Below are 14,717 nucleotides of genomic sequence, written 5' to 3'. Positions count from 1 at the left end.
AACTCAATTGCAACTAAATATTTCTTCTAAAATATAGAAGTTGTCAGTACAAAAAGTTAGCAAATTTTCTTTATTTGTCCTCAAGCTAAATTACTGGGTTAGTATAAAATGGTGCAATTTGTATTATGCATCAAGCTAAAGGGCTATACATATGGAGCTATAAAATGCTGCAATTAGTATAAAATATCTTCGGAAATTGTAATTTTGTTTACTGTTTATTACCACGCAGCTAAACATCCAATTTTTGAGATTTAAGAAAAGAGCTAGTTTTTATGGAAGGAATGGACTAGTGCTACATCCAGGGACAGATTCAAGATTTTGATCAGAGGTAGACACAAAATACTAATAACAGTGCAAAAAAAAATTTACTATATAATCTCATGAGCTAGATTACAAAATGCTAACAAGACTAATATAAAATAAAATAGTATTGTTTTACATATCTACAATGTCATTTAGTTGTATTCGATAATTCATACCTTGTCTAACATTATGTCTATCTAACATAGTTTGAATGCTTTGATTTTGGTCCATCAAATTCATACATATCTTATGCACCTGATTGTGCAAACTATTTGAATCACCAACATATTCATCAAACTTTTTCTTTGATTTCCAATTTATATAACCTTCTCCTACAAAAATGGTCCCTCCACCTGAGCCAACATTATCTGGTCTAAATAGATAACAACAAAAACAAAATACTACATTTTTAACAATGCTATATTCCAACCAAGTATTGTACTAATTAAACCAGTCTTTGTTAAATCTTCTCATCTTACCACATGTATCTCTTTAGAACCTTCTCATCTTTCTGCGTCATGTTTTCTATTGTAGGTTATAATTTATTCGTCTGCCCATTTTACCCAATTGAGGTACTCCAGTACCAGAACCAATCATGGAATGATGCAAGAATTTCTTAGTCATGGAAAAAGAATTGCAGCTTTTATTTTGTTAAAAAGTTTCGTATGAGCACATTTGTGCTGGCTTGGAACAATTTGTTGCACCATTAAAAAGGCAAAAGGAGAACCTGCGCTTTGAAAAAAAAAAAAAAGGCCTAGCACCCAACTTTTTATTGATAATTCTTCTGATTAAATTACTTCCGAACAGATACTTGGTACTATATCAATCTAAGCATTAGTGAAGTATATCCAAGGGTTAAAAGATGTTTAGAGATGGGTGCTTTGCGGAATGGATACCACAACCTGGAGTTCGGGTAAAAATATTAACAAAATATGCTTCATACAGTGCATGGACAGTAGAGTCAAAATGAAAAAAAACATATAATTCATACGTTGCATAAAGCCAAAACAGTATTGTCAATATGTTTACCCTGGACTCTGGAGTAGTGAACATAATTTAAGGAGGAGGGATTCAATTACATTATTTTTTGGTGACATTGAATTACACTCTCTATTTTTAAAATTTTGAAATTTCAAACAGTCGATCCAAACCGTTCAACATAATGAATATGTTAAAATGTGCAGATCAAATTTTATATTTTTAAAAAAAAATTTACTATTTATCAAGTATTTAACAAAATCGCTATATTTAGACCGTTGAATTTTTGTACCCATCTTAATAAATAGTAAAAAAATTCAGAAAAATATAAAATTTGATCTGCAAGCACATTTTAACATATCCATCAAGTTGAACGATTTAGATCGACTGTTTGAATTTTGTAAACATAGAGTGTAATCCGGTATCATCAAAAAAGGATGTAATTGGATCCCTCCTCAATTTCAAGACATATTTAAGCCTCGACTCCGGCAACATAAATAAGACTAAGAAACGATAATGAACAATGGAGAGCATATAAATTTTCTTTGCTTGAACCTATACAATTTATACAAAGGGATACATATGGTAGTATTTATAAGTTATAAGAAAAAGGGAAAAAGTAAAGGAAAGGAAAAGGAAACAAAAAGGAAAAATGGGTCATGACTAGCCAAACCCATAAGAGATACTTTGATCTCGTAAGACTCGCACTATTTTGGGTTCAACTCCTAACGAGGTTCCTTTTCCTTCGTTAAATTTTGAAAAAGAAAATGAACAAAAAGGTCTTTGGATATGAGTAGGCATTTAAGCACAGAACTAAAGTGATGAGTTATTATTCATCCAATTTGAGAGAATTGATTCGCTTTAGTCTTTGATCAATCTCGGCCAAAACCACCGTCTCTTGCTTCTTTCTCTCCTTCGTAATTGAATTGGCTGTCATACCTCCTATCTTATCAAACGCCACCTGAAAGAAAATCCAAGGGAATTAATATTCCATCATACTTCTGAATTTTGGGTGAAACTACAAAAGAACAACCCATAGAAAGACCACAATATTTTTGAGCCATTATTTCCGACTCATGCGAGTTGCCAGAAAGTGCAGAAGAGCCATTATTTTTTCCTTACATTTCTGAATGTTTCAAGTTTCTTTGGAAAAAAAAAAAAAAAAACATACCGTGAGCAGCTCATCAGGGTCATATAGGTGGCGGGAAGTAGTTTGTAAAATGTCTATAACATCTCCAATGTGATGTGCTCTTAGCAGATCCTCTTCTTTCATCTGGGAAAAAATTAGTTTTTTATGGTGTTCAAAATTAACAAAGTTGTATTGTTTCTTTCATTGTTTAAGAATGAAGACAACTCTAAAAGTGTGGCAAAAATTCAAGTTTGGATACATCAAATTGAATTCAAATTCTAATTCTACCAGCCTCAAAAATTTACTGTTTGAAGCAAAATTTATACCCCGGTTTAATCGTATGCTTCCTATGACCACTGACAATAGACTAATAGGAACTAAAACTGTTTATATGTGCCTCAAGATCATGAACCAATACCGTGTTCTGAAAAAATAAAGTATCATAATAAAATGACAAATCAAATGGTACCTTAAATATTGCAAGTGCCACATGGAACAAAACTTTGGCTCCCTCGTAAAATAGTACATCCCACACCCTCAGGGTTGTCTGACATCAATCAATTTAAAAAGTTAACATGAAAAATAGCATACTGGATAGCAACATGTTTACTTTGGGGACATAATTTATCAATTCTAACAAAAACTGAGACCTTTCAAGTCTCAAAGAAAATAAAATCTATGAAATTACAAATCAGACCTCAGAAGGGAGGCTCTTAGAGAAGAGGCAAAGAAACCATTCCGTGGCCACAAGAGAAGCATCAAATCCCATCAATTCTAAATGTGCTGCTATTCTGCATTTCCCAATAAGGTAGCGTAATGGATACGAGTTGCAAGAAGTTGAGGAAATTGCAATAGCCAAGAATAAAATAAAGTACAAAAGCCTCAACAAAATGGCACTGGATGAATTTCCAATTTTGCAAGGTAAATATAACATTATTGGTGATGCCAACACACACACACACACAAAAATAAAATTACTCCTTGAGGAAATAAAAAATGAAGCGAACAAAAGAGAGAAGGAAACTTATGAAAGATGCACACCAACAAACACATTTAAAAAAAAAAGATAGGCTTTTGCGGATTTTTTTTCTTAAAAAACTGTTCATCAAGAGTAAATAGACCGAACCTGGGGCACTTTTTGGTAAGAAGATCCTTGAAAACCCTTTGTTCGACATGGCAGCCTGAGAGGTTGTCAGTGTAACAATCGGTAACTAAAACATTTTCCAATAATACAGAAAGCATCCAAAATGCATCTTCTTCTTCTTTCAACACAATTAAAAGTAGTGCAGCCACATAATTTAGTCCCTGGAAACCCACAAAATCACATTGAGACTCAAGTGTCTTTTGTACAAGCACATAATAAAGGTTTAAATCTAAACAACTGAAAATTGATAGGCCAATATTAGTACCGGTTCAGTTCAAAACCCAGATGGAGATCCCTTTTGGATATTTAAAGTTGGGAGACTTTGACCCCCATCTTTATCTCAAAACAAAATGCTACTACCAGCTCTGGCACTAAGTGTCATGCTAAATAAGAAAACCTAAAATAGAGGGTAGAATGCAGATGCATATGAATACCAAGTTGCATATCTGTATAGTGCCAGATGACAGAAATAACACAAGGCAAAATAAGAAACTTTATGAGAAAGTTCACCTGGCAATAACCAACTTCTGAGTCACGAAATGAGTAGCCGACAAGTACACGACGGAGAGCTGCTTGACCTTCTTCACTGTTTATCCAGGGATGGCATGGGAATGTGCGTGGGAGATCCTACTCAAAAGAATCATTATACAACGAACTTCATGAAAAGATTTTCATCAAAAACATATAAATTTAAGGGTTTTCAATTTTTCCTTGGACATCAAACCAATTAGAACCATTTGTGTCACAAGTCACAGGTATATTCAATAAAATGATTAAAAGCACCTAAATGGCAAATTCCAAGCCTCACCATACACATTGGAAACTGTATGAAAATCAAATGTTAGAAACAATAAACATTATGTCAAAAAATCCTTACATGGTCAATCTGTCTGGTAGCAGGTGTGGTTTTCCCTTCAGTAGCTCTAATCAATTCATCATAGTATGTCTCTGGCACAGTTGACCTTTTCTTAGCCGCACCAGACAATGATAACCACAGCTTTGGCCGGAGAGTTGGCGGCACACCTTTTCGCAGCAACTTCTTCAATGTCATGGTATTTGTCAGAACTGAGAATTTCAGGGATGCAACCCCATTGGAGGAGATTTGTGTGTGCAAGTACCAGTTTGCCCCTTTGCTCGCTTCAAGGTCCCACCATGCCTTGCTTTGTTGCCTGATTCTCTCTCTGACCTCATTTAGCACATTAACATCATCCACATTTCCCTCAACCGTGAAACCATACAGGTCTTCAAATTTGACCGAAATGGTGTTTGAATTTGATAAATTGGTCGGTTTTTTCGGAACTTTGGCGGTAAAATTTGTGTTATTTGATGAGGTCGGGGTGGTCCAGAGGGTTCGAATACGCCTCTGAGGGGTGAAACCTGTGCTGATTTCTCTATCTGCTTGGATGCCAAACATTATGACAATTCAAATTTGAAAAGTTTGAATGCCTAGAGATTTCTTCTCTTGGGAATTAAAGCAAACAGCCTGCGGGCAGAAAATGGACAGAGAAATTTGTAAATTTTTGGAGGGAAGAAAAGGGTTAATTGGTGAAAAGCTTAATATTTGGTTGGGATGCAAAAATGGGTTTTCTATCAAGCCTTGAAGGTAAAAGATAATCCAAAAGAAAGGTTTATGGAAAAATGAAAAGAGAAGTAGAGTTTATGAAATGAGATTCCAATCGTGTATAGAGAGATGAATTTCTGAAAACATTGACATAATGAGAAGGATAATGAGCAGTAATTTAAGATTTTTTTCTTTGAATTCCGATTGACAACTCTAATAAAACATCAAATCACGTAAAATGCAACACAACCGAGAGAACAATAAATAACCAAAAAGAAAAAGAGAAATAATAGGACAATGTGAACTCCAGCAGATAATTGGGAAGAGGGGGGAGAAATGAGGAACAAAAATTGGCTACAAATGGCGTATCCTTTTTCAAAAGAAAAGATGAAGGCTGAAAAATTGATTGTTACGAAGAATGAGAGGTTGGATTATGAAATGGGAATCCAGCTTTAATGGGAAATTTTGGAAGGAGGAAAAAGTTCAAACCTTTGATTCAAAAGCATGCAAAACTAAAAGAGGAACTTTGGCTTGTCTTCTGTTTGTATTGGTTATGTGGAAGGGATTACCTCCTTATAGGATCCTCCATGAATGACCCAAATAGAGAGAGACGAAAAAGACCAAGTCTCTTTTTGTCGTTTATCTGTTTCTTTATCTATTTCATCTTTTGTACCTTTATTTCTCTTATTAGATAAAACTGGAAATTTAGATTTTAGAGAGTCATTAAGAGGCTTCTTTATGGATCTTTTGGTAAAAGATCGAATGGGGCAATGGGCAGGTGTTTGTTGTTCAGAGCACTAAAATATTCAAAAGATCTTTTATCATGTATACCCTTGAAGTAATATATATTTTTTTAAATAAATTATTACATGAATTCTAGCCAGACTTCTGATCTATATAATTGTTCAAAATTCTTGGGTTTAGGTGCGAAAATTTTCCCTTGTAATAATAAAGGAAGAAAACAAACATTGGTGCTTGCTTAGTTATGATGGGAACTAATTAAATGGATGTCATGATAAAAGGTATGTTGGCGTGGTTGCTTACTTGGTTGGGGGCATGAGATGGAAATTGGTCAAAATAAAGATATGTTCTGTACTTTGACTTGGCCTCAAATTACCAAAACGCCCATCTCGGCCATGGAATAGGCCTTGATTGCAATATACTTATTGCACAAGGGGGTCAACATAAACAACAGCCTACTATGACGGTTGTGGTGTGGCAATCTGTGCAGCGTGGTTTATAAGCTAAGGATCAGCTTCAGAAATCAATTTTAAATTTAAAAGTCATGCATGGTCAGACTCTTAATTCTCATAAAAGATATACTTGCATTAAGTTTGAACTATTGAGCAATATGCATACTTTAGAGATCATGATTACTTAAAAAGATATTAAATGCACTGTGAGAAAATTTGACCAAATTTGTTATACATAACTAAAAATTATTTGATTTTTTTTTTTTTTGAAATCTTGATCAAGTAAAAAATTATTTAATTGTCATACTATATTAATGACTGTGCAAATAAAGCAACTATATTTCATATTATTTTTTAGCCCTGTTGATGTCATGACTGGCATTCTAATCAACACTTCTGTTTTTCCTTTTTCTTTCTTAGCTTTTGCTAATGACACCCAATATCTTTACTATATTTGTAACCAACTCCATGTATTGCTCATGACTGCATGTCAAGTTGTCAATAACTGACACCTGAATTTTTGTGGGCCCTTCAAAACTTTTTACCGTCAGATTAAAATGGAAAAGACCGTTAAATGTTAACGTTGGGACCCGCGGTCATTTAAATGTTTTTTTTATTCTAGAAGGAGGTTCAAGTTTATTCTGTTTTTAGCTAAAAAAAGAAAAATTAACGTGAGGCAAGTTAACTTTTTTGAAATTAAAACTTAAAATTAGGCGCAGTAGTTATAAATTGCAGTTTATTATAGTCCCTTTCGGCCAATTTTATGTTTATCTAGCGTCGTTTTATCATGTCTGTAATAAAGTATATATGCATTAATAATTTTATTTTGTTAACGGACTTTCAAATCTTAAGTTTTTAAGACTTTCAATCCGAAAGACATAATGAGGAAGAAAAACAACAATGATAGAGCTGAAAATAAATTGAATATTATGTATCAATTTACACATGCATTATTTAGGGCTCCATAAAAAATCATATCTTTTTAGTTTTTATTTAACCAATTATGTGTTTTATATGCTTGTTCTCCATCATAGTAAGTCAAATAGTATATGCTAAGCTTAATACTTCTTTTAAAATATCTGTTTCAGGTACTTGCATCCTAATCATAATTAGTGTTATTATTTTAAAATTGTTCATTTCAATTTGAAGCTGTATACGTTGATTACCATTTCATATTCATAATTGTACGATATAATAAGTTTTTAAAAAAAAAAAAAATTACTATCCTCTGCTCTGTTTCCTGTATATTACAAGAAAACTGAAATGTTGACCAACTTGAACCAGAAATTTACTGTTTACACATGGAATTTGATTTCACCTCTGATTGAAAAAGTCTCTGTGTGTGTGTGTGATCTGAAATGTTCAAAATAGTGCACAGATAAGATGATCGACACCATCAACAATATAATTAAATTCCACCCAGTCTTGCTGTCTTGCAGTTACAATAGTAATATTTTTATTTATGTCATGATGAATGAATGGTTGAAATTAAGGCACATGAAGAGAGAGAGAGAGAGAGTATGGGTGAAAGTTTCTCGAGAAAGAGACGCTGAGAGATCATGTTTCATGTCAAAGCGGACCGTTTCCCGTGAAAATCTGAGCCCGGATCTCTGCATAACCTTACCGTTTGAATTTGAATCCGGACCGTCCGATCAGAATCTAGATCAATATAGTCCAAAGACTCCAAACCTATAAAATAATAATAGTATAATACTGAAGTCTCTTTAAACTCAAATGGTGAGGTGCCTTAGATGATATGAATTCGTGAAAACCAAGCAACAACAAGGAACAAGGGCAAGGTAATTCGCGTGACACTTACTGGTATAAAGAATTGTGTGCCTGAAGATAAACTCAGGTGTTCATCTGGTAGTTCAAGTATTGTGTCGGTATGCACGTGTGTTATCTGAAATTTATTATTTATATTTTGAGGAGGGTTTCGATGCCTTATGTCTTTCATACCTCATCATACCTCGCATTTTATATTTTCGTTTTTAAAATTCAAATTATCAATCCAAATCGTTCAACATGATATATATACTAAAATATGAATTAGGGATGAAATTTTATAATTTTTGAAATTTTTTTTTACTATTTTTTAAGATGGATAGAAAATCACTGTTTTTGAACGGTTCAAAAACAGTGATTTTGTACATATCTTAAAAAATAGTAAAAAAATTTCAAAAAGTATAAAATTTCATCTCCATACATATTTTAGTATAAATATTATGTTGAACGGTTCGGATCGACAATTTGAACTTTGAAAACGAAGATATAAAATATGAGGTATGACTGATGTGATTATTTTTCGGATGTTTGATTTTTCAACTTATTCATTTATATAAAAATAAAACAGAAAATTAATAATATTTTATGTTGATATAAAGAAAATAATTAAATCATTCTAAGATTTTATTTTAACATGTAAATTTTAAAATTTGTGTTATTACAATATTAAGAAATGAAGGTGAAACCATAAAAAATGAAACATTCGCTAAAAACTGAATACAGATTATCACTTTTTCTAAGAAAATATGTATATTATAAGGAAATTACTTGTAACTGGATGCTACGAATTAACCCTCCTAAATGAAAATAAACACACTGGCTTATATAATTTGCAAATGAAGCGCTGTATATCAAATTCTCTAAGTTATTTTTCCAGCAGATGCAACAAACTCATGCTAGCTGAAAAAATATAAACTAGGGTCTACATTTAGTTGATCAAGACATGGAAAGTCAAAAGACCAAATTGAAGTTTCTCACAAGTTACTTGAAAGGAAATAAATCAGCTTAAATTCCGAGATCGGGTACTGTTTATTCTGAAATTTCTTCAATCCGAAATCCAGCCATCAAATTTTTTTGAGAACGCATCTCGAAACAGCTGATTTTTTCTTGCACGTCTCTCGGAACAGTTCGACAGCTAGATTCGGATTGCAGGAATTTCAAGGTGAACAGTACCGACCTCGGATTTCAACAGATTCAGATCCTACTTAAAATGAGAAAACACAAAATTGGTCTCTGAAAGTAAAAGTAGATGTCAAATGCATGGTGGTTGAAAATTTTATAAAAATGGTGGAAGATTCAAATTTTATTTGAATGTATTTTCATTCGTAATGGGTATTTGTCGTTCATTTGCATCAAGATCAGTATATGATCACAGTTGAACAACTAAGATTCATCTTCTTTTTTAGCTAAAAATTAACAGCAACATTCCTTGTAACAAACAATAATATAATGATAAATGGTAAACAAAATGAATTATAGTATTTTTATATAAAAATATTACAGCAAATTAACATATAAATACATTTTAAATTGAACGATTGTAAATCATTGTATCGTTCAAACTACACATGATAATCTCACCATTCCTATGATTTATTCAACACTTTTATATATTGAGTCATGTAAAAATTTATTAAGAACCATAAACTCTAAATTTAGCATGATTCTACTTTTTTTTTAATATGCATACATGCTCGGTTTCAAAAAAATTATCAAGTTAAAAATAATTTTTCAAAATGTTTTGTTGTCTTTACGAGCAAAATAAGCTCAATTGTGAATGGATTTTGAATCCGTATCAATTATTCAATTTTTTTTAGATTGCACCCAAAAATAGAAAATATAAAAAGTTTATACAATCATTAAATACTGTTCAATTTTTTTACAACACATTTTTTTTATTTTTTAAGTGAAACCAAAAGGCAATTCTAGTAATATGAAATTTGTAATGAGTATGGCGAAAATAACATAGTGTCATTTCAGTCTATATAACACCAATTTCAAAATCTATCAAATCGAATTCAAATGGTGAATTCAAACCGTTCAAACCGATCTACTTCATTAGTTGTGCATTTACATGTAAAATTTATAAGTTTTTGAGTTTATTTGATATCAAGTCAAGCGGTCAAATGTTTGAGTTTTTAATTTAATTTTAATACATTCATTTTTCAATTTTTTTGCCGCTTGATTTGATACTAAAATAACTCGAAAATATAAAAAGTTTGCATGTAAACGCATCGCTCATAAAGTAAATTGGTTTGAACGGTTTGGATTCACCATTTGAACCCGATTTGATAGGTTTTGGAGTTGATATTATGTAGACTGAAATGACACTGATGTTATATTAGCTATACTCATTTGTAATACATTCCCATGTGAGAAACGATTGACTTAGCAGATTTGAGGCAGTTATATTATATTTCTGAAGATCTAAACTTTTTTTTTATTATTATTTTAGCATATCTAAACTTAAAAATGTATGACAGCAACTGCCTCAGTTATTAATTCACCACATGTTTTTAGAGTTTAGACCATGACTTGGTCTTTGTGCTGCTTTAATTCTATAAATATTTATCAACCGTCCTCTGTGACTAGGGTTGCTCATGAGTTGAATTGAGTCTAAATTGAGAACAACTTGAATTCAACTCGAGAATTCATGAGCCGAGTTGAGTCTGAGTTGCTAATTTAATTCTGAGTCAGAAACTCCAATTTGAAATCAGCTCGCGAGCAACTCGAGTCGAAACGAGTTGACTCATGACTCATGACTCATAATGTAGTACATAGTGAAACAATCTAATTTAATTCTAAAAAAAATATTATATAGTTCATCAAAATAATATATAATTAAAGACAATATATAAAGAGACAATAGCTAATACATAATTAAAAATTACTAAAAATATCAAAATAGTACATAATTAAAAATTACCAAACAGATAAGACTTAGTCCTTTGAGAAGCGGCGATTTTTTTTTTTTTTTTTAGTTTCAAGCAGCAATACAGTAGATTCTCGGAAACAAGTATAAGATTTGGGGATGCAAAAATTAGGAATATATGGATTATAGTTTGGTGTGAGTCCAACCGATTTGATTCCGAACCGAGTTGGGAGTAACTTGGATTCGACTCATAAATAAACCGAGTCTGTAAACTCGAATCAGTTTTGACTTGACTCAGTTTCAACTCGAGTTATTAGTGAGTTGAATCCGAATTGATTCCGAACTAAGTTTCGAGTTGTGAGTTTTTTGTACACCCTTATCTGCGACATAGATTTGTTCCAAGATGGTTCGAGATATAATGTGACAATTATACTCGAAAATTTTGCATCATTATATTGTTATTGTTACTTTAATAAAAAAAAAATATTGTTATTGTTACAAAAAAAATATTATTGTTGCTATCATTATTATTTTTCGCATGACTCACTTCAAGCTGGATAATTCTAAATTTTAAATTTTCGTCAAGTATAAAGTAAATAGTAGATACATGATTCGCATTTTATACAGAATTAATTGACACTAACTAATACATTATTAATACTTTACAAGTTAATAATTGATATTTCTTATTACAAACTTATTTATAAGTTTTAAAGAGTTGATACTTTAAATAATTTATATTTAAAGAGTTAATATTTATTTCTTAATTTTTGAGTGAAGGTTGGAGATCAAGTCATCCAACTATTTAATATCCACAGGATAAATGAACGACTAAATCAAATTTTCTATGGTCAGATGGCTTTCATTTCATTGTCATGGCTTTTTTCATTTCGCAATAGAATTTACATCGTGTGATCACGCACTTCTTTGACCGTCTGAAAAGAATAGTAAAGCGACAGTCAGCAGCACTTATCTAATCAAAAGCAATATAAATATCTAAGCATGCTTTGGTTCAAAATTTGAACAGGTAAAATGAGCACGTTTAAGCAAATATCTATATTGGCCAACTAATCTGTAGCACCTAACCTCCCCCTTGTAGATTTTTTCACGATGACTTCACGCATGTTTTTTTTTTTTTTTTTTAATCTTTTTTTATGTAACATTATACTATGATTAAACATAATGTGTGTTGTAACTATAAAATTTTATCGATGACTTCAGACTGATGAATTGAAACGGTTAAAATCGATATGATTTACAAGTGATATTTATACATGCAATATTTAAAAAAAAAATGAATTCATTGAATCCAATGACAAATGATAAAAAAATGAAGTTTTGTAAGCTATTTCAATGCATGCATTTATTTTTTTGCCTCTTGATTTTATACTAAATGAATTCAAAAAAAATTTAATTTTGTATGTAAATGCATTATACATGAAGTAAATTGATTTGAACAATTTAAATTTGTCATTTAAAATCAATTCAATAAAATTTGAAACTATGCTCACCATATCCTTTGGTCATTCAGTTCGTATGTTCTACCATGTAAATATTAAAAAATATTTAAATAGCTAACTATAGCGGCGGCACTATAGCTTTTCCGGATTATAAACGCTAAGCTATTAGGTAAAAGTGCGCTAACTCAGCTACGACCGCTATTACCGTTATGCACGACACGCTATTACTACCACTATGCTACAGGTGATGATATTAAAACAACTTAATTTTATATTGACACAACATTATCAAAATATCTTACTATATAGACAATTTTACCCTTTATTAAGTGTTTCCTTTAAAAACCAATTCTCTCTCATATATTAGCACATAATTGTTTTTCCTTAAAAGTTATGTTTTATAAAGTATGTTACTTCATAAAAAAATATGTTTTTTTATCATATATTATTTTAAAATATGTTCCTTAAAAGTTACAATAAAATATGTTTATAAACTTTATGTTATCGTATAATAAGTATTCATTATTTATTTTAATCAAATGTTTAAGATTTTTTGAGAAAATTACAACAGTGAATTGATTTTATTATATTTATTAAAATTTATCAACATTGTATATATCGATTTATCTTATACGACTTCACAAAAAAATAATTAACAATCTACTATAAAAAATTGTCTATTAACATTTTATCTTCTTTTTTTATGCAATAACACTAAGAAAACAACATTATTATTTATATATAAAAAACATATTGAATGCAAATTATCATGAATAATTTGACATTCAACTTATAATTAAAATAATAAATTAAAAGTACAACAAAAGACTACAAACTAACAAATTTATTTGGTCGCAATCCGCAAATTGTTAGCATACATAGCCTTTAGCACCATATAAATTACGAACAACAAGAAGTATATCATCATGATTTTCAAACTTCAAATTAAGAAGTTGATTGCTTTCATTTGCATAATTCAAAACTTGATTTTCAAGGTTTTCTTCTGATAAGTTAGGGGATTGATAGATCTGTTCAAGTAACAAATATAAATTAATTACAAAAATCAATAAAAAAAATTGCTAACAATTTTAATTAAACTAGACTAATAGATTACTAGTATCATACCCGTGAGTTGCAACGGAGACATATTATAAGAAGCAAATATATCAATGAAAATAATAATTATCTAAAAATTAAAATACATGCTAATAGAAAATTTATATGATTCTGTATTTTTAATTAACTTTAATCATGATCTCTGATAATAATTTGATGATGTGATGATTTTTTATTTTTAAGTAACAATGATATCAAATAATATCTCGATTTGAATCTAATATCAAATATCATACAACAATTCAATATCAACATATAATATGATATAAAAAAACGAGGAGGGTTCAAATGCCTCCATCTCTCTTCATCATTTTCAAAGTTCAAACAGTCGATCCGAACCGCTCAACCTAACCTCCATACTAAAATATGTTTGGAGACCAAATTTTATATTTTTAGAAAAAAATTTACTATTTTTTTATAGGTACAAAATCAGTAAATCTGAACCATCTAAAAACAGTATTTTTGTACCTATCTAAAAAAATAGTAAAAAAATTCCTAAAAATATAAAATTTGGTCTCCAAACATATTTTAGTATGGAGGTTAGGTTGAGCGGTTCCGATCGACTGTTTGAACTTTGAAAATGATGGAGAGAGATGGAGGCATGATGGAGGCACAAAAACATGGAGGCATTTGAACCCTCCTCTAAAAAAATATAAATAAAAAGTGTTATCATGTGTATGTATAGGATACACACACACACACACACATTATAAGAAAAATATATATTCACACACACGTTCCAATTTATATTCTTCTTTGTTTACAATTTAGAACACACACACACACATTGATATATTTTATATCAAAAATATATTCTAAATTGCCCACACCAATATGTATAGAAACAAAGAAAGAGAAATAAGGATATAAAAAAAAATGATTTCCATTGTGTTCTGTATAGAAACGAAGAAGTAAAGAAACAATAAATAAGAAAATGGAAGGTAGAGTCTTCTCAATTGAAGAGGAGAAATATGGAAACAAAAAAAATAAGGAAACATATAAATATATCGCTAAATTTCAGAATTTATTCAATTTTAATTGTAACGTATCGTGTGACAACATATGTGGTGGGTATGTTTTTAACTAAATTTAGACTTCTATACATAAAACAAATGCATTTAATCAAAAGAAGACAAAATATGTAATTGGAGAGCTGAGATCAAATCCAAAGTTTCA

General features: G+C 30.6%; 1 protein-coding gene across 2 annotated transcripts; it reads right to left on the bottom strand.

The window, feature by feature from the left end:
• Positions 1 to 1,807: 1,807 nt before the first annotated feature.
• LOC144565671 (Ypt/Rab-GAP domain of gyp1p superfamily protein) lies at positions 1,808 to 5,419 on the bottom strand. Of its 2 annotated transcripts, XM_078315486.1 has the most exons (7): positions 4,432 to 5,419; positions 4,065 to 4,181; positions 3,537 to 3,715; positions 3,108 to 3,201; positions 2,880 to 2,957; positions 2,453 to 2,554; positions 1,808 to 2,242 (listed from the first exon to the last, which is right to left on the bottom strand). In XM_078315486.1, exons 1-7 carry the CDS (start codon positions 4,966 to 4,968, stop codon positions 2,111 to 2,113), a joined length of 1,239 nt encoding a protein of 412 aa, XP_078171612.1. In that variant the 5' UTR covers positions 4,969 to 5,419; the 3' UTR covers positions 1,808 to 2,110. The 2 variants fall into 2 exon arrangements, with proteins under 2 accessions (XP_078171612.1, XP_078171613.1); XM_078315487.1 differs by lacking the exon at positions 2,880 to 2,957 and having other exon boundaries at positions 1,972 to 2,242; positions 4,432 to 5,109.
• Between the last annotated feature and the right edge of the window lie 9,298 nt (positions 5,420 to 14,717).

This window comes from Carex rostrata, chromosome 14, assembly GCF_964058835.1.
Source record: "Carex rostrata chromosome 14, lpCarRost1.2, whole genome shotgun sequence".
Classification (NCBI taxonomy): domain Eukaryota; kingdom Viridiplantae; phylum Streptophyta; class Magnoliopsida; order Poales; family Cyperaceae; genus Carex; species Carex rostrata.
The sequence above is the reverse complement of the archived record's forward strand: the minus strand, read 5'-3'. Positions and strand labels throughout refer to the sequence as shown.

Excerpts from the sequence above, each read along its gene's own strand:
- LOC144565671 (XM_078315486.1), bottom strand. The coding sequence starts at position 4,968 with ATGTTTGGCATCCAAGCAGATAGAGAAATCAGCACAGGTTTCACCCCT. Across the intron at positions 2,958-3,107 it reads CTAAGAGCCTCCCTTCTGAG|ACAACCCTGAGGGTGTGGGA; the intron begins GTCTGATTTGTA and ends GATTGATGTCAG. Across the intron at positions 2,243-2,452 it reads ACCCTGATGAGCTGCTCACG|GTGGCGTTTGATAAGATAGG; the intron begins GTATGTTTTTTT and ends ATTTTCTTTCAG.